The sequence below is a fragment of the Fundulus heteroclitus genome, chromosome 6 (assembly GCF_011125445.2).
Source record: "Fundulus heteroclitus isolate FHET01 chromosome 6, MU-UCD_Fhet_4.1, whole genome shotgun sequence".
Taxonomy (NCBI): domain Eukaryota; kingdom Metazoa; phylum Chordata; class Actinopteri; order Cyprinodontiformes; family Fundulidae; genus Fundulus; species Fundulus heteroclitus.
The window spans coordinates 1226143-1246020 of NC_046366.1; the positions used below are offsets into that span (position 1 = coordinate 1226143).

A 19878-nucleotide genomic window follows, 5' to 3' on the forward strand; every position below is an offset into this window, starting at 1 on the left:
ATGACAACGCTGCTAGCAAGAGGCTCCTAGGAGGTCCATTGACTTAACATGGCACCTTTCAACGGCCGCTGTGAGGGCTGTGACGACCGTGGGAACCTGAAATTCGCAGTGTTACTTCCTGTTAGTATTTTTGACGGTACGGTACGCACCAAGAGGCAGGCGCCTTGCTAAATTTCTTCAGAAATGTTTCTAGTCTCTAAACTATTGGGCTAATTTACAGGGTCATAGTAAAGATCATCCAGCACAGAGCACTTTAACATCTTGTTGGGAAATGGAGAAGAGGGAGAGAAAAAGCTTTGGGTAGACAGACAAAAAGCAATGGAATTAGAATTAACTGATTTAATGTTCAGTCCAACAGTATCCACTGCCTTAACAGTGGATAACCAAACTGGAATCATTGTGGATGTAAGTTTGCTCTTATCATCTTGGATCACACGGTTTGAGATTGCCTCACTTGATATTTCTTGATCTTGTTCTTTGATTTATTTGGCTTCTTTAATCTCTTCTAGTTCGTTATACTCCCTCTGCCTTTTATCACCTTCCTTATTTTTTTTGTCTTTCTTGTCTCGTACTTCATGTAGACATATTGGGTGTTTTTTCTTGCAGGTGTTGCAGATACTTCTCTTTTCTTGGATTAATGTCCATAGCAGAGACATCTAAAACACAGTCCTTTTAATTTTACAAACTTCACTCTGTCAGTGATTGTCTTTTCCATGAAATTTTGACATGTCTGAATGTTGTGATTTAATCTCCCACAGAATACACATTTGTTAGTTTCTGTTTTCTCTTCTGTGCTGCTTGCAAATGCATTTGCCCCAACACTGCTAGCCTTTATGAGCTTTGTTTTCTCTTAAGCATTTGCTTTAAGCGCATGTAGCGACGTCACTGGGTTACGTGCTATTTTTGCCTCTCTTGTGACAAAGTCAACAAAGTTACTAAATGTTGGAAATGAACCACACTCCTCTTCAATCTGAATAACTTTCCTATTCCATCTTGCTGTAAGCCAATCAGAAAGCTTGCTTCCATGGCAGCCAGTTCTGCTGCTGCTTCTTGCCTTTTGACAGACAGCTTATTTGAGTGGCTTGAACGCGCACTACTTGACTGTTTGGAACTTTGGGAAGTTGTTGAAGTGCACAAAGAACCAGCTTCTGTGCAAACTTGTTTTTATAGGTTCATCAAGAGCTCTTTTGGCTTGTTTACCAGCAGTTTTCCATTTGTCATGACTGAGCTTGAAACGAGAATGAAGTTTGTTCATCTTTTCTTCACGCAGCACTGGTCCCTTTTCATTGAGTTTTTTCTGTCTTGCACTTTTCCAAAAGCCTTCTGCTGAAACAGCTTCACTTGTGGTCACCTCTTGATGATTTCCTTCTTGTTGCAACTTCACAGCTTCAGTGTCACAGTCTTCCTGCATAGACATGTCATTGTCCAGTTTGTTTAGATCCTTTGGGGTTTATTGTTTAACTTTAGCTTAATTATCTTTACATTGGAAGTATGTAGATTTAGCCTAATTTAAACACACACCCTTTAAATGTGTTCATAAACGTAAATTATTTCTCTAGTTAAAGATCAACTTAGTTGTGAAGTTACAAACACCTTAATCTGAATAATAAATCTTTCAACTATTACAAGACAGAGAAACTATTTCCATGTAAAACCAAATCACAAAACTTCCCTTTTCGGTACCTTGGTTACCCTTAATAAAACCAACAAACAAAAAACACTCGTATCTGTCTTAAATTAACTGGAATCAACTTCCTTGAATGAGATAAAAGAAACAAAATGTATATATTTTTCTTGACTTGAGTTTAACTTTTAGCTTGTGTACACCTGACTTGTATGTATACTGCAGCAGGTTACCCTTCAAGCACTTATTGAGTCCCTTAAAGCTTAGCAAGGTTAATTCACCTCTTCACATTTAACTTAAACGTGCTACTTGGTGGCAAATTAAGCCCGCTGCACTCCCGGACAACAGCTGCTTCTGGTTTGGCTAATCCCTGCGTGCCGTCGGCCTTTCCCTGATGCTAGAGAGCGACGTCACCCCTTAATGAGCTGCTCGTTGTCGGCTCCACAGCAGCTGCACCTCCGCTCCTCTCTTCACTTCTCCAGCCCGAAGCAGGCGTGAGTTCTGACTGTTACTCCCGAGTTAATAAAGGCTCAACGTCCTTCTTTTGGTTTCAACAGACATTTATTGCGGACAACATGTCTTTACATGTCTTAGAAAATGCCCTTAAAATGCCGTCAGAACTAAGAGGAAACAGAAATCAGAATTAGAATATAATGGTTTACATGAATAAAGACAAGCAAAACAATAAAGCCTTACCTCATTGGCCGCTTAAACTCCAGAGGAATAAAGATTCTTTATACAGCTTGTTCCCAAAAAAACCCTTATGTTTTCGGGTAAAACTTTTGCTACAACAGTCCAGTGATGCTCTTTAGTTGCGTCAATCAAACAAATCAAACATCCTCTTCCTCTCCCCACTGGCGTCCACCCTTGTAAATCCATACGTTCCTCAATTTCTACCTCCATTTCCACCAGAACCATTCACATACCAGTTTATGCCAAAATCCGCCTTTTCCAAATCCGATATAGTTTGTTTTGTTTTCCGCGCCGCTCCAAATCCAACCAATACACCAACTCTGCACACATGCTTTTCTATTGTTTGCGTCTTTACTTCCTGCTTCCGGTTCGGAAGATTTTCAACAAAAAAGCACCTCAAATACATATAAAATAGAGAACGGTATATTAACATTTCAAAGTAGTTTTTAAATGTCTTTTAAACATATTAAACATATTCAGGGCAGAACAAAGATCTAGAGAGAGTAAAGCAATTAAAATTTTTAGGAGTATGGTTTGATGAAAAACTATCCTGGGAAGTGCACATAGATAAGGTTTTTGAAAAATGTAAAAAGATACTAATATATTGATGTTTAATTGGGTATGAATGGTGAGAAGATAGGAAAGCTATAAGATTAGTTTATATAAATCTAATTAGATCTACAATTGATTATGGAAGTATAGTGTATGGATCAGCATCGGAGACAGTACTTAAAAAAATGGATATCATACAATATCAAGCATTACGTTTAATAACAGGAGCAATAATGACAACTTCAACATCAGCTTTACAGGTGGAAGTGGGTGAAATGCCGTTAGGACTGAGAAGAATACAACTGTCATTAAATTACTGGGTTAATTTGCAAGGACACGATCAAATCCATCCTACAAAGGTAACTTTACATTCCTGCAGTGAAAAAGAAAGGGTTCATAATAAGTCATTTGGTTGGACAATTATTCGGAAAGCAACAGAATTAGGATTAAATCATTGAAATATTAGTCCAACAGTACCATTATCAATAACACCACCATGGATTTTACCTGAAACAATAGTAGATTTAACAATGTTGGAAAAGAAAAATAGAGATAAAATGTATATAGGTAATTCTATAATAGTGGAGGACACCCTGTCTACTTTTAAGACTAATCTTAAAACTTTCCTTTTTCCATCCATCTATCCATCGTCTTCCTCTTATCCGGGGTCAGGTCGCAGGGGTAGCAGCTTCAGTAGGGAGGTCCAGACGTCCCTCTCTCCAGCCACTTCGGCCAGCTCCTCCGGGGGAATCCCAAGGCGTTCCTAGGCCAGCCCAGAAAAATAGTCTCTCCAGCGTGTCCTTGGTCTTCCCCGGGGCCTCCTCCCGGTGGGAAGTGCCCGGAACACTTCACCAGGGAGGCGTCCAGGAGGCATCCTTACCAGATGCCCAAGCCACCTCAACTGGCTCCTCTGGACGTGGAGGAGCAGCGGGTCTACTCTGATTCCTACCTGGATGACTGAGCTCCTCACCCTATCTCTAAGAGAGAGCCCAGACACACTATGGAGAAAACTAATTCCGGCCGCTTGTATCTGGGATCTTTGTTTCGGTCACGACCCAAAGCTTGTGACCATAGATGAGGGTAGGAACGTAGATGGACCGGTAAATCGAGATCTTCACCTTTTGGCTCAGCTCTCTGTTCACCAGAATGGATCAGTACAGCGCCCGCTTCACAGCAGACGCCGCACCAATCCGCTTGTCGATCTCGCGCTCCATCTTCCCCTCATTCCTGAACAAGATACTTGAACTCCTCCACTAGAAGCTGGCTCTTGGGACTTTCCTTTTCGAGAAAGCTTATAGTTAGAGAGGCTCATGTTACCCTGAGCTACCTCTATAGTTATGCTGCTATAGGCTTAGGCTACTGCAGGACATCAGGGTCTATATTTCTCACTCTACTGTTCTCCAGTCTACTGTTTTCCAGTTTTGCATGACTGTTGTCATTGCAGCTTTTAACTTTTTGTTCTCTCTTTTTTCTTCATAGTAGGTACACCTGGTCTGGCGTTCTGTTAGATGTGGCATCATCCAAGAAAGACTGATCAACCGCTAATACCATCTAATGTAGAACAGAATACTGGATTAATGTGTGCTTCTGTGCTTCTTTGTCTGTCTTGTTGTGTCTCTGCTCTGTCTTCTGTAACCCCCAGTCGGTCGAGGCAGATGACCGTTCATACTGAGCCCAGTTCTGCTGGAGGTTTTTCCTTCCTGTTAATGGGGAGTTTTTTTTCCCGCTGCCACTTCATGCTTGCTCAGTATGAGGGATTGCTTCAAAACCATGGACAACGCAGACTATTATCCCTGTGGCTCTAAGCTTCTTCAGGAGGGAATGCTGCTTGTGAAGACTTCGATGCAATCAACTGGTTCCCTTATATAGGAATCTGTATAATCTGATCCAATATGTATAATCTGATTGATTTTGACTCTGTAAAGTGCCTTGAGATGACATGTTTCATGAATTGGTGCCATATAAATAAAATTTAATTGAATTATATTGAACAGCTTAAAGCATCGCTGATCATTTAAAATATTCTAGGGGGCGCTATAGAGAAATTAGGTCACGCCCACCAAAGTTTGTTATGGTTTCCTGTTGGGGGTGGATAAGGATGCATCCAAGTGAGCTTTAAGCAGCTCGGCCCAAAACTGTGAAATTCAGAGCCAAACATATGGCAGTGGCGTTTGAGGTGACTTTGCCATGCCGCCACGCCGCCCTGCTCCATCGAATCCACTTGGGGCTGGAATCCACAACATACCAACATGTCTTCTGTCTCTGGACACAGTTTCATGTTGATTAGCGCAGGGGGGTAACATAGCGACCATTTACAGCAAAACATGACACTTCCTGTTGTCAGGGGGCGTGGCCTAAATTATGTCATCATTTGATCATTGGGTTTTGTAGGACAACCGATAATGATCAATCACGGAAAGTTTGGTTTCTCTGTGAGTTTTTGTGTATGAACTATAACAGTTTTGTTTTTCATGGCGAGTAGGTGAACTTTGACCCCTGCTAACGGCCCTTCAGAATGCTCAAAAACTCACCGTTTTTATAACTTTTAATTGGCCATGCATTATGATCAGACTGTAGTTCGATCAAATACCAATGCTATAAACGTCAAAATTGGGGTCAAAATCAGACTTTCAATTTAAAATGGCCGACTTCATGTGATACTTGCACTATGACATGAATTGTAAATTATGAGCGTCTTGTTGAGCTCTACAACTGTACCAAATTTCATGTCTCTGCGATGAAGTAAGTGAATAGCAAAGGGTCCTTGGAAAATTTCTAGGTTGCGCTGTTGAGGCATTAGGTCACACCCACCAAAGTTTGTTTTGGATTTCTGTGGGGTGGTGAATAAGGATACATCCAAGTGAGTTTTAAGCAGCTCGGCCAAAAACTGTGGAATTCAGAGCCAAACGTATGACAGCAGCATTTGAGGTGACTTCACCATGCCGCCACGCCCCCCTGCTCCATCGAATCCACTTGGGGTTGGAATCCACAACACACCAACATGTCTTCTGTCTCTGGACACAGTTTCATGTTGATTAGCTCAGAGGGGTAACATAGTGACCGTTTATAGTAAAACATGACACTTTCTGTTGTCAGGAGGCGTGGCCTATGTGATGTCATCATTTGACCATTGGATATTTTAGGAGACTTGATGATGATCAACTACTGAAAGTTTGGTTTCTTTGTGAGTTTTTGTGTATGAACTATAACAGTTTTGTTTTTTATGGCGAGTAGATGAACTTTGGCCCCTGCTAACGCCCCTTCAGAATGCTCAAAAACGTACTGTTTTGATAACTTTTAATTGGCCATGCCTTATGATCAGACTGACCAAGTTTCAAGCCGCTCGCTCAAAATCTCTAGGTATTTTATCTAGTAGTTTGATCAAATACCAATGCTATAAACGTCAAAATTGGGGTCAAAATCAGACTTTCAATCTAAAATGGCCGACTTCATGTGATATTTGCACTATGACATTAATTGTAAATTATGAGCGTTTTGTTGAGCTCTACAACTGTACCAAATTTCATGTCTAAGAGGAAGTAAGTGAATAGCAAAGGGTCCTTTGAAAATTTCTAGGTGGCGCCGTTGAGGCATTTTTCTTTAGATTTTCTGTGACAACCTTAAAATATAAAATTTTTAAATAGTCACCATGCATCTGCCAAGTTTGGTGAGTTTTTTAATATGATAAAGCCCCCAAAAAGGCCCCTCTTTAGGGGGGGGCAGAAGAATAATAATAATAATTAACACTACAGATACAATAGGCTTTCACAGCGCTTCGCTGCTCGGGCCTAATAATAATAAAATCTGCATTTACAATAGGCCTTCGCAGTGCTTGGCTGCTCGGGCCTAATAATAAAATCTGCAGTTACAATAGGCCTTTGCAGCGCTTAGCTGCTCGGGCTTAATAATAATAATATTAATAATAATAAATCCTGCAGTTACAATAGGCCTTCGCAGCGCTTAGCTGCTCGGGCCTAATAATAATAATATTAATAATAATAAATCCTGCAGTTACAATAGGCCTTCGCAGCGCTTAGCTGCTCGGGCCTAATAATAATAATATTAATAATAATAAATCCTGCAGTTACAATAGGCCTTCGCAGCGCTTAGCTGCTCGGGCCTAATAATAATAATAATAAAACCTGCAGTTACAATAGGCCTTCGCAGCGCTTAGCTGCTCGGACCTAATAAAGTTTCTTGCAAATATAAATCAAGCAGAGCACTGTCAAAAGCAGTATTGCTCCACTTGTGACAGTAAAATCTGTTGGGCTCTTTTTAGCATTAAGACAACAATTCTTATTGCCACATTGCGAGGCAGGACACAAAAAAAGTTTCAGAGTGGTTCAGACGCTGCTGAGAGTGACTGAGGAAGGAGATGACAGAAATTAATGAGGTGTAGTTGACCCCTTTGCTAGATGTGACGCTGTCTTCAAAGATCTCTGGTACATAGTGTAAGGACAACAAATGTTTTCCTTAGTAATAAATGGAGCGCAATGAACCAATTATAGTGGATGAAGAAATTATGCGACCTGATTACTTAGCAAAATTGTCACAGCATCAAAATATTTGAACGCACCTTATTTATATCCTCATCATTTAGATGTTCTTATGTTTACTCGCCATACTGGTCATTTTACTACTTCATCTATTTGATATTAAAGGTAGAGTGGATGATGTTTTCAAAAATGTATATAAGAAACACCCAAGTTCCTTTTTGAATAATTGCTTATGTGCAAGACCATCTTACCTGCTCTTCTGCTCCTCAGGGGGATCGCATGAAAAAAATCTCCCAAATAAACTCTGGTCTTGTTTCTTTCTTATGAGGCCTTCCTCTTCTCTTCATAAACTTGTCTGATAGTTTGCTTACTGCGACTTTCAGCCATTTTCGAAGTATATGGTGACAGCAGCGGAGCTACAATGAGCAGCTAACACTGAAGCTCACTGGATACATAAACACTAGAAGTGTGCAGCAAGAGAAAACTAGCAGGTAACATACATGCACACTGGCATTACATGAGCTTGTTCCAATGATTGGCATGTGGGACAACCAATAGATAAGGTAATACCCCGGAACTCAAAGCTGAGAAAAGATCATCCACTAGACCTTTAATGTGCTCTTAGTTGTCAGCATTTTACTGGGATTGCTGCTGGTTTAAAGTGGCTACGTTTTGCAAAATGACCAATATAAAATCGAGGAAAATAAATAATGAGGCAGAAATGCATACAGAAATGTAAAAAGGACAGGCAGAAAAGTAAAAACGACAGGCAGAAATAAATAGCATCACAGAAATATATAGGGTAAAAAAATACAAAGGAAGAATGAAACAGACAAAAATATAACATGCACATAAATAAATACTTTAAAACAATAAGTAATTAATAAAAGTTAAAGATTATAATTATAATAACAATAAATAAGGTAATTATTACAAAGGCGAATAAAGACGCTAATTAAAAGAGATATATACATTTATGTCTCACTGTATAATTTAATTTCTACCTACATTTATTAATTTGGTGGCAATTAATTGTATGCTTATTTATTTATTGAGCATTTATTTATTTCTGTATTTATTTTTAGTTATGGAAGACTTGGTCCTCCATAGATGGCATCATCATGTACAATACAGCAAATACTTTTGCTTTTTATGTATGTATATATTTCTGCATATTTTTGCAAGTCTTCCCAAATGTTTATCATTGGGAATATATCTGTACTTAATATGAACAATTCCTCTGTACTATATGCATGTGTGTTCTGTACCTTGTTCAGTTAAGTACCTGGTTCTTGTTCCCTGTGCTGTTGTTCAGGCAGCGATCCAGTCCCAGTTAGATGGTGTTCGCACAGGACTGACCCAGCTACATACCGCTCTACTGGATGTTAAGGACATCCAGAGCTCCCTGGCTAATGTGAGCAAAGACTGGAGACAGAGCATCAACACTATTGAGAGCTTAAAGGATGTCAAGGATGCCGTAGTGCAGCACAGTCAGCTAGCTGCCGCCGTGGAAAACCTTAAAAACATTTTCTCTGGTAAGCTTTGTCACATTTTAATGGAAAATATATTTATGAATCTGGCTAATGTTCGGTGTGCCATCCCATTTTTCTGGGTTCAGTCCCAGAGATAGTGCTGGAGACTAAGCAGCTGATAGAGCAGGGTGAGCTGCTGCAGGCCCACAGGAAGTTGATGGAGCTGGAGTGCTCTCGTGATGACCTCATGTATGAGCAGTATCGGATGGACAGCAAGAACACCAGCGACATGAACCTCATCTCTATCTACTTTGAAGAGGTACTTTAAATCAGTGACATTACAAGAGGTTACCAACGTTAGGCAGCACCTTTAGCTGCTGATTTAAACACAAAAACGACAATCCACCACAAACCTGTGTTTTAAGTGCAGAGTTCTCCAGTTCCTCTTCATTAGATGTTGCAGGCTCCTCACCAGGATATTTTTCCTGGTGAGGGGGTTGCTGTTGTCATTTCACTGCTTCTCTGGATGGATTCCTGCAGAGGAGCGGTGGGTTGTGCACAGGGTCCGAAATTAACACTCGCCAGTTGCCAAATGCGAGTAAATTTCCCGTTTGGCGAGTGAATTTCAGAGGGCTAGCTGCCACATGGCGAGTAAATGTTTTTACCAAATAAATTAAAAATAACATAAAAATAACAAAACCATCTGGGCTGCGGATGACCTGTTCACAGCTCTGTCTATCCAGAGCTTTGTCTAAACTCCGCCTTCTGCGGAGCAGGAGGCATGGGGGCAGAGCGGCTCCCAGATAAATCCTTCATTGAGAACCAGCCATGGCTGCACGCTGGATCAGAAAACAGATCTGCTAACCAGATGCATTCTAAAATGCCAATTAGTCTGTTTATAAGTTTCGTTCTTATTTATTTAGAATTTTTTTTAACTATGTACGCTGTGTCTCTGTGCTTCACCGCTCTTACAGCGCTCCCTCCACCGCCCTCTCGAAGCCATGGGGTTTTATCAGCAACCGGCCTTCAAAACGTGAATCACTGCGTTTAATGTCCTTCCACTCGTACCAAAATGTCCCAATTGAAATCAATAGGAGAGTCAGTAGCTGTGTTTCATGCTCTTTTGTTTTTAACGACACAGAACCAGCGGGGCCTTGGTGGGCGTGGTTCCTTGCGCTTGAATTCAGGTGGGCAAAATTACGTTACATATAATTTAGGTGCGCACTTTTAAGGGTCATTTTAAGGAACTTGTAACATCAGGGGCTTTAGCTCAGACCCAAAATTAAGAGGTCTGGTGAGGATTAATATTTTGGCCGGTAAAAAATATGCCTGGCCGGTTAATTTTTACATCTACCGGCCAACTTGGCTGGTGAATCAGGAAGGTAATTTCGGACACTGGTTGTGCAACTCGAAGAAGACTGTTTGTCCAGTTAATAACAGCTAGCATTGGCTTATGTTGTCCGGGAGGTTTATGACTGCATTGATGCATGTCCAAGAGCTCTAGTGACCTTTTCTATGTTGCTCTAAAACAGGGTTTCCCAAAGTGTGGTGTGCGCGAGCTGCCACTAGGGGGTGCATGAGGCAAAAACTATAATGGCTTCTGACCGTGTTTTTTTCCCCCCCACACAATAAAGAAGTGTAAAAAAGCCTTTATTTTGTAAAGCTCAAAAAACTGTTAATTTGATCAATAAATAAAAATGTATTGCAATGATCCTTATTAGACTTTATTGATAAATGCTGTTGCACACTTACTGTTTCTTTAAATCAGATTACTTTGGGGTCATAGCGGAAGAAATGTGTGGCTTCCGGGGAGAGGAGTCGTGATTCGGGGGACCAGCAGAGTGCAAGCTGTCCCATCCTGTTCGTCGTAAAATAAAGTGTTAGCAGCAAAACCTCGTCTGGTGCTTAGGTGTCATAAAGGAATGATACATTATTAACACGAAAATGTTAATAAATTATTTAGAAGAAATCTTCGTCTACGCTTCATTTTAAGATGAAAAATCCGCATTGTGCTGTATATGCGCATATGTGTTCTGTGCTTCAATAGTTCTCGCAAATATGCTCAATAGGCTGAAATCAGGGGAACAGGTGAGACATCTAAGGTGAAAGTTAGTCATTAAAGAGGAGAGGAAAAGAGTGAGAGAGAAATTGGAGGCAACAGAGGAGAAAATCGCAATGGATCCGGGAGGATCCGTTGCGAGGATCAGAACTTCAGAACGTTGGGAGGATCAGAACACCAAGGTCCCCGCTCTCGGCTGCCACCCATCACACAATGCACCCGACCCTTTTACCCTCTCCGACAGGTGGCGAGCCCTTTGGAAGGGGGACTCATGTGTCATCTTCGGGCTGTCCCTGGCCACCAGGTGCTCACCAGCGTGTCCCACCTCCAGGCCTGGTTCCAGAGTGGGGCCCCGGTGACCCGCGTGCGGGCAAGGGAACTTTGTGTCCACTTTTTTTATTCATCATAAGGGGCCATAAGGCAGTAAGTCAGACTTGTTTCCGGTTAGAGTTGGTCTCCACCTAGGTTTCCCTTTGTCGCAGATTCTGTTCATAACTTTTATGAACAGAATTTCTTGGCACAGGTGTTGAGGTGATCTGTTTTGGTGGCCTTAGGATCGTGCCTCTGCTTTTTGCGGATGAAATTCCTACCCTCCTCTATGGTCATGAGCTTTGGGACATGACTGAAATAAGATCCAGGATACAAGAGATAGGGTGAGGAGCTCAATTGTCTGGGGAGGACTATATGTGGGAGGACTATTAAGCTCCTCACGATATGGAGAGCCACTGCTCCTCCACATCGAGAGGACCCAAATGAGGTGGCCCGGGCATCTGGTTAGGATGCTCCTGGACGCCTCCCTGGTGAGGGGCTCCGGGCACTTCCCACTGGGAGAAGACCCAGAGGAAGACCCAGGACACGCTGGAGGGAACGCCTTGGGATTCCCCCAGAGGAGCTCGCCCAAGTGGCTGGGGAAAGGGATGTCTGGACCTCCCTACTGAAGCTGCTACCCCCGCGACCCGACCACAGATAAGCGGAAGAAGATGTATGGATAGTTGAGCACACTTATTGGCTATATCTTGTGACAAATTGCTACATTTCCCACAGCATGCACACCTTTCAGTCTGTGATGTAGAGAGGCTGTGATGCTGCAGAAGCTTGTAAGTCACAGTTGCCTTGGAGACTTCTTCCCGCTGAGCAGTTTATAGTGTTGCATACGTGCTCGTAAAATTTAGCTCTGCACGTACCTGTCCATGGACTTATTTCCGCCTTATTATGTGGGAACCTAGAGACAGAAACAGCTCAGGATGCGATCTGGCACTGTTTAGAAAGGGCAGTTTTAATAAAATTAACCGTGAACATGCACAGACATAGTAATTTACTACATGCCCTGACCTTCTTGAGGGGGCAGGCAATTCTGTTGGCAGGGTGGGGCGTTGTAGAACTGTAAGGACTTTCAATCTGTTAGGTATTTTCCGGTAAATATCAGCCCAAACAGCTGATATTGGGATGATAGTTGAAAGGATGATTCAAGCACTGGCATTCTTTTAACAGCAAACTCTGCACACATATAGAATAAAGGAGTGACAACTTCTCTTCAGATTCAATAACTTAACAACAGAATCAAAATTAGCATCCAGAGAAACCCACTATATCATGCTGTTTATCTGAATTAAAACTATATTATATTATTTCAGTCAACAAATCCTCTGCAAAAGAGGTTATCAAAACCTCCCCTTTTAACAGGGAGGATAACATCCAGCAGAACTAGGCTCAGTGTGAACGGTCATCTGCCTTGACTGTCTGGGGGTTAGAGGAGACAGAGAAGAGTCACAAAAAACACAAAAGCTCACATTGATCCAGCAATTCACTCTATGTTAGATGGTAATAGTGGATGATCTGCCTCCCCTGGATGATGTCACAGCTAACAGAACACCAGGCCAGGTGTATCAACTATGAAGAAAAAAATTACAGAGAACAAAAAGTTAAAAGTTGAAATAACAACAAACAATGCAAATTGGACAAAAGTATGAAAACTCAGCAGAGTGGAAGAAATAGGCCCTGATTTCCTCCAGCAGCCTAAGTCTACAGCAGCATAACTACAGAGATAGCTCAGGAATGCCTAAGCCACTCTAACTATAAGCTTTGTCAAAAAGGAACGTTTAAGCCTAGTCTTAAAAGTAGATCCAAGTTAGAGAACCAAAGTTCATATTAAAGCATATGGGATTAGCTTTACTAATTTAGAACATTTGGTATGTGTTTCAACCCATTCATATTGCAAGTCTGTGTTGGATAAAACATTATTTGAGGAAATAATATCAATTGATCTACCTGGATGTTCCCTGGAGGACTGAAACGCCTCAGTCAGAGACGTCTGTGGGTCTGTCGGGGCAGTGAGAGAAGTTTCGTCTCCTCTCTCCGTTTCTGGGGCTCGACCTTTTCATGTTTTTCACGTGCTTAGATAAATTTGTTGTGTTTCCACTGAAATGAACCGGCTTTTTACAAAATATACAGCTTGATTTCATTTACGGTATTAAAATAAAGCCAAACGGTGCTACTTCCCCTGTTCATGTTTTTTCGCTGCTGCGGTCTCTCTAAGCTGTTTGTTTGTTAAGTTTGTGTGAGAGCTGAGTGGGCGGGCCAGGCTGAGCCTGCGTGCTGATTGGCTGGCGCCGCTGAGCCATGTACGAGAGGGGAGGGGGAGCGGGAGAGTGCTGCCGTGACAGCGCGCTGCAGTCAGCGCGCCTGCTGACTGACACTGACTGAAAGCATGTGAGCAACATGCGTTAATGCGCGATAAAATAAATATCGCCGTTAATAGTCTAATGAATTAACGCAAAATTAACGCGTTAACTTGTCCAGCCCTAGTTTAAAACAATCAGTAGTTATGTTTTACCAGGGTATTGGCGAGTTATTAGAGAGGCTAATTTCAGCTAATCGTGGCGGGAGCTCAGTGCTCGCTTAAAAATACTTTTAAGCCCTATTTGGTTGTAATTACCAGAAAACACACACAATAATGTCCCATTGACATATAAAACCCTTATGCAAATAAAGTATGTTATAACAGTGAAGCACAGTGAAACACATCAGCAAAGCTTTGTTTCAAGAATACAAACAGGTGGCATAGCCTGCTAGTTCCCGGTCTTTTACTCAGTCAAACCTTAAACAAAACAGAAAAAAAAAACACATTAAAGTAAACCATTTTAAACTTTCCCTGTCTATTTCTCTGCCAAACCTCTCTTTTGTCTGGTTGTGGCAACAGGGCTTCCGGTTGCAGTGAATCGCTCCAAGGTAAAGCTGGTTGTTCGGCAAGGGGGCGATGAGCGGTTGGTTAAGGGGAAAACAGCCGTTGTTTGGGAAACCAGGCCAGGGCGAGCTGGACACGAGCCTCCGGTGGTCTGCTTTTAGCCTGTAGAGAGTGGGATGTCTGCATGGCTTTCCTAGCGTTGCTGTGTACTTAGGCTCCGTGCACAGCCTGAAGGGGCGATTTTCTCCTTTTTCCTGCAAAAGCTGAGGGAAAGTTACAAGCAGGCCGTTTCCATGGCAGTCGGCTGTTTTAGTTCCAATGTTGGTTTCACAGAAAATAGACTTTACTTAGCCTGGCTGGCACTGCAAATGTTCATGGGTTTCCGAACTCCAGCCGGATCCTCAGCAGAAGAAGATGAGAGGCTCCCCTATGCTGCTTAAAGCAGCGGGCTAATAGATGCCAATTGTAGCATGGCCAGGGGCCTTTATACAGTGGCCTCGCTGCTGTGAGAATAGTCACTTGGGAGGGTGACTGCAACAATCCCTTCCATTTATTGTGGCCTTAGATTAGCCTTAGAGTCAGATCTTACGTTATTTTCCTGTTGGATGATTTTACAACACTGCCCATAAAATGCCACCATCAGAGCAGTGTAGTGTAGGAGCAAGACGGTGGAGAGCAGCGGTTTGTTCTCTTGCTAACATTAACACAAGTTATGAGTTAATTACTTCTTCACTAGACATGTTCCTCTGAAAGATGATGCTGTTTTGCTGTGAATTTATTCTAGCAATTATGTGCATACGAGGCGACGGGGGTGAAATGTCAACTCGTGAAATGTTTTTCAATTTTTATCCCAGGTTCAAGGACTCTCAGATGAGCTTGCCAAGCAGTTATGGATGGTACTGCAGAGGTCCATGGTAACCGTACGTCGTGACCCTACCATGTTAGTGTCTGTGGTCCGCATCATTGAGCGAGAGGAAAAGCTTGATCGGCGGATGGTTGACAGAAAGAAGCAGACAGGCTTCATTCCACCAGGGCGACCCAAGCGCTGGAAGGACAAGATGTTTGAGGTCAGTGGTACTCTGATCAATCTATTAATAATGCTTCTTAAAGGCTCAAAGAATATTACTCGAACAGCAGAGCCAGAGAATACCTCTTCAGGACCAAGCTACAAAGATCTGTCATTTTGTTGGATTTCTCTAACTGCCGTAAATGAGTCTGGAATAGTAAAGGATGGAAACATTTGTGTCAGGTATTGGAATCTACTGCTGTAAGGCTGCGTCCAACAGTTGCCCCTAGATACTAGCAATACAAAGTGTGTGTTCATGACACTTGGAAATCATGACCAGAAGAGTCCTTGGCAGTATTAATGTGTTTACTTAGAAGTCCATGCATCAATTTAAAACTCTTTTTCTGTATCACTCTTTCTCTTTTTAGAATGAGTTGAAACATGGTGTGCAAATGTAGCTAACCAGACAGACAGTGGTCACCTTTTAATGACAATATTGTGTAGTTCCCCAAAAAGTGGTTAAACCTTTATATAAGTAAAGAAATTAAGAATTGTATTAACTGTAAAAAAAATTTGCTTTTAAAAACAAGGATCATATAGAGTTAAAAATACTACAAAAAGTACTCAGCCAAAGTCTGTAGGAGGACAGGAATAAACACAGGGATATTATGGAGAAGAACTTTTTTAAGGGATCCAAAAAAGGTATGGGATTCTATGAAAGTGTCAGTCAATATGATGACAAAAAGAAAGGTGTCTTATCACAGATGATCTTAACAAAAAAAGCTAATGAGTTCAATAACTTTTTTTGAGTTTGAAACACAGGATCTCTCTTCAGAGTGTGACAAATTACTGCAGTCCATTGATTTAGCTGATCCTTGTCCCAGGCTGAAAGTTAACAAAGTAGGTTAGCAAAAATAAATCTACTGGCCCAGATGGTATCGCTGCTTTTCTTTTAAAAACCTGTGCTGAAAAGCTCACTCCAGTCTGCTGACGTATTTTCCAGCAATTACTGAATAAACATATCCAGGTCATGGTCATTCCAAAAAAAGTAAAAAACAAAGCAACTGGACTTGTTTTCCGTAGTTGAAGACGTTTCGCTTCCTCTCCAGGAAGCTTTCTCAATTCAAAAGGTCTGGAGTAATGTGGAGTAACAAGCTTTATACTACTGCCAAACAAAGGCCTTGTAATGGCTTAGATAACATGCAAATTCAACCGAAACAGGTCCACCCCTTAGTTTTGGGCAGTCGTTAAAGACATTAAGCCAGCAGATTGGACCGAAACTGGTTCACTCCTCTGTAAAGAGGAGTTGTTAGGGTTGTCATTGGCTTGGCTTAATAAGCAATGTTTTGATCACTCGTATGAGGATGAGAATTAAGGTGATGATTGGCTGAAATTAACCCTATAGCTGTGTTGTAAGTTTTTGAGAGTTGGAACCTAAGGCCCCCTCCTCTGTTTAAGGTTGTTTTTTCTCTCTTAACGTAGATGGCTTCCTTCACACCCCTTTCAAACCATCCTTTGGTCCTCAAAGGAGTGACCTTTTTCCTTAAGGTGTAGGTGGACAGCAGAGTTTTGACCTGAGATGGTAGCTCCCCTGTGTTGAGCTATGCGTCTGTGGAGAGGTTGTTTGGTTTCTCCAATATAAAGATCAGAACATTCCTCACTGCACTGAACTGCATACACCACTCCGCTCATCTTAGGTTTAGATGTTTTGTCCTTGGGATGCACAAGCCTCTGTCTTAGGGTCCTGTTTGGTTTGAAATGTACTGGGATTTTGTGTTGGGAGAAAATCCTCTTGAGTTTTTCAGAGACTCCAACAACATATGGGATGACGATGTTTTTGCGTTTATTCTTCTCACCATTATGTTCTGCAGCGGCTCTTTTGCATTTTCTTGCTGATTTGACAAAAGCCCAGTTAGTGTTGGTCAATCAGAATCAGTATCAGATATACTTTAATAATCCCAGAGGGAAATAACTGTTTCAGTACAACCGCCATCACATACATCACAAACATTTCAGGGGAAGACGATTTACTGAGGCCATGCTGCCAAGGACACCGCCTTACACAGTGTTATCAACCGGCCAACAGTTCAGAAAGCATCCGCAGATGTCAGCGGGGAAGGAAGGAGCGGGGGAGAGTTCTGAGCTCTCTCGCCATAACATCCAGGGAGTGTTATTGATAGGGCAGGCACAATCCAAACACTTTATTTGTTATGAGGACAAGCTGCACTGACTTTCCCGTCAGCTTTAGGTTACTGCTGGCTCCAAATGGCAAAATCCATTATTCCAAATTAGTTGGACTTTTCTGCGTTTCACTTCCAGATTTTATCCCATCTCTCCTTGAGTTCAACCACCGAAGCCAGTCTGCATTCTAGCACATCCAGCTTTTCAGCTCTGCTCCTCCAACTTCCGGGTCTGTTTGTTCATCACCTTAGTGATAATGTCACCTGATCAAGGCCAAATGGCTACCGACATTCGCTGTATTTGCTGATACATAAAAAATCCACCAAATGCAATACGTAGAAATCCAAGTATCATGAATCCAAACATGTATACGTCTCCACATCCAGGACTGACAAAGTCGAAAGACACACCGTTTTCCATCCAATAATATAGGGTGTATCCCACAAAATGAGTCAAATCGGTACAGGACGGGTGTCCCCCTTACACTGCCTACCCGTCAAAAAAAATGTATCAATAGCATTGAGAGACCAGCTTACCAGATCCATGGTTTTCAGAGTTCAGGTGATATGAAGTGCTCAGAAAGACAAGACATAGCAGCAGAACCAGGAGAGGGGGGAGGGTGGTTGAAGAGCTGGAGAGGAGAGAAAAACGCGACTGACCTCGAAGAGAGACAGAACAGAAAATGTTCTGTCCTGAATGGTCTGTCTTATGGATGCGGTTCTAGTGATGATCCGAATAGCTGTGTTCTGGACAAGTTGAAGTCTGAGGGATTGTGAGGCCTAAAGACATGAAAGAAGAGAATAACAGTAATCACCATTATGCAGCGATAAGTAAATTAATTAGGATGGCTGTGCTGCTGGGTAAAGAGATGGACAAAGACTGTTGATGTTTTGACGGTGGAAAGATGTCGATCAGTTAATATTATTGACACAAGATTCAAAAGATCAATTGCTATTGAGGAAAACACCCATACTTGAGTTGAGGGGAGGGAGAAACTCAGGAATCATCAATTGGAATTCTTTGAATGAAGTAGACTTGGTACCACAGGGCAGTCAAACGTTTTTACAGTAGCAGGGCACACACTATCAGGTAGGAGGGTGCACTTATGCCGGTGCCTGAGACCCGGAGGGTAGCATTTTGAAAATTAGAGTCTCCCTGGTGTATTTTTGAAGCTTTCAAGACAGGTGATTATTTAAACAATGGAGTCAGAGTGCATGTTTCAAATTCAATAAAAGGCACAAAAAAAAAAGAAGTGAATGATCAATTCTTCAAAAACAACCTTTGTTTTTTTATTATTATTCTTAAAACATTATTTTTTCACATGTTATCATCATGTTTTAACAAGGTAAGGTAATCTCCATTTGCATAAAATTAGTTTAATTTTGATTACTAGCACCACATAAAACAGATCAGATTAGGTGAGGTCTATTCATCTTATTATTATTATTCACAGTTCTGTTCTAAAAATGATCGTAACATTTCTTCACAAACAAAGTCGAATTTTTATGATAAAAATACAGGGTTGGAATTTGAAATTGAATTTACATGTTGAATTTATTTCAGTCATGTCTCTCTTTCGAAATCTCTTATCTCAGTTTAATTTCACTTGCACTCATCACACACACGATATCATATCATTGGCGAGGATTCTAGAGACGAACACAAAATGCATCCCCTGAAAAACTTTGATAATTTGCTGCTGTAATATGATATTATAATATATGTAATATTGTAGATTTTTCGGAATAAAAAGCAGATAAAAACAGATGTGCATAATCAAAAAATATCAGAAATACAATTATAGAGCATTCAGTATTGTAAGAAAGCCCACACTGTTTCTGGATAAATACATTACTGTATTAGTTAAGTTCTATTCCGTTTTATTACTCTTTCCTTGTAAGTTTGAAATGTCCCATGCTCCTGAATGCACCATAGCTTTCTGACGCTTCCGAATGCATCACACTGGTCTATGAACGCGGTGCTGTGCAGATGCACGTTTGATCTTACGCTTAAGACAAAGCTTTGCAGTTTCAAAACTCACGTCGGCTCTCACGGTTTATTGTTGTGTGCGAATGACAAGAGACCACAACAAATAAATCAGCCGTACCTTGGATAAAAACTTTGGATTTAATGTTGTTCATAACACTCGTAATTTTGTAAACGTATCTGCCAAATAACAACAGTTTTTTTTTCCCACAAGAGGTTTAATAAAACTTTTTGATATCATTAGTTTAAGAACAAGTTTAATCTGTTTTCTTCGTCGATATTCAGTTGTACAGAGCGAGGCGCGCTCCAGCGGCAGGGGGTGCATATCTCGGCAGGCATGCACTTTTCAGCATAACACAGCATAACTGTGTTTTGATCGGAAAAGTAGCATCTCGGTTGGAACAAGGAACCCAATCACTCGGTAATGTTGCTCTCAGTGGAGACAGATGCAAAGGTAATTTTTGAGATGTCTAATCGGGGAAATGTAGGCGGCGGCAAGAGCTGCTATAGACGGCAATTTGCCGCCGTTGACCGGGTACTTTTGACTGCCCTGGTACCAACAAGGAGACATTCTGCCGTCTTGGGGTATATTAGGGCTGGATGATATGGCCAAAACCTAAATAAC

General features: G+C 41.5%; 1 protein-coding gene across 5 annotated transcripts in view; it reads left to right on the plus strand.

Moving 5' to 3' along the window:
• The window catches only part of exoc3 (exocyst complex component 3), a 75685-nt gene that overhangs the window by 19465 nt on the left and 36342 nt on the right, over positions 1 to 19878 (plus strand). For 2 of the 5 annotated variants that reach the window (XM_036137814.1, XM_036137813.1), the window contains 4 exons: positions 8451 to 8519; positions 8681 to 8900; positions 8984 to 9156; positions 14935 to 15147. In XM_036137814.1, the coding sequence (XP_035993707.1) occupies positions 8451 to 8519; positions 8681 to 8900; positions 8984 to 9156; positions 14935 to 15147 (675 nt within the window). The remainder of the gene's footprint in view (positions 1 to 8450; positions 8520 to 8680; positions 8901 to 8983; positions 9157 to 14934; positions 15148 to 19878) is intronic. The other 3 variants (XM_036137815.1, XM_036137817.1, XM_036137816.1) reach the window with 2 other exon arrangements.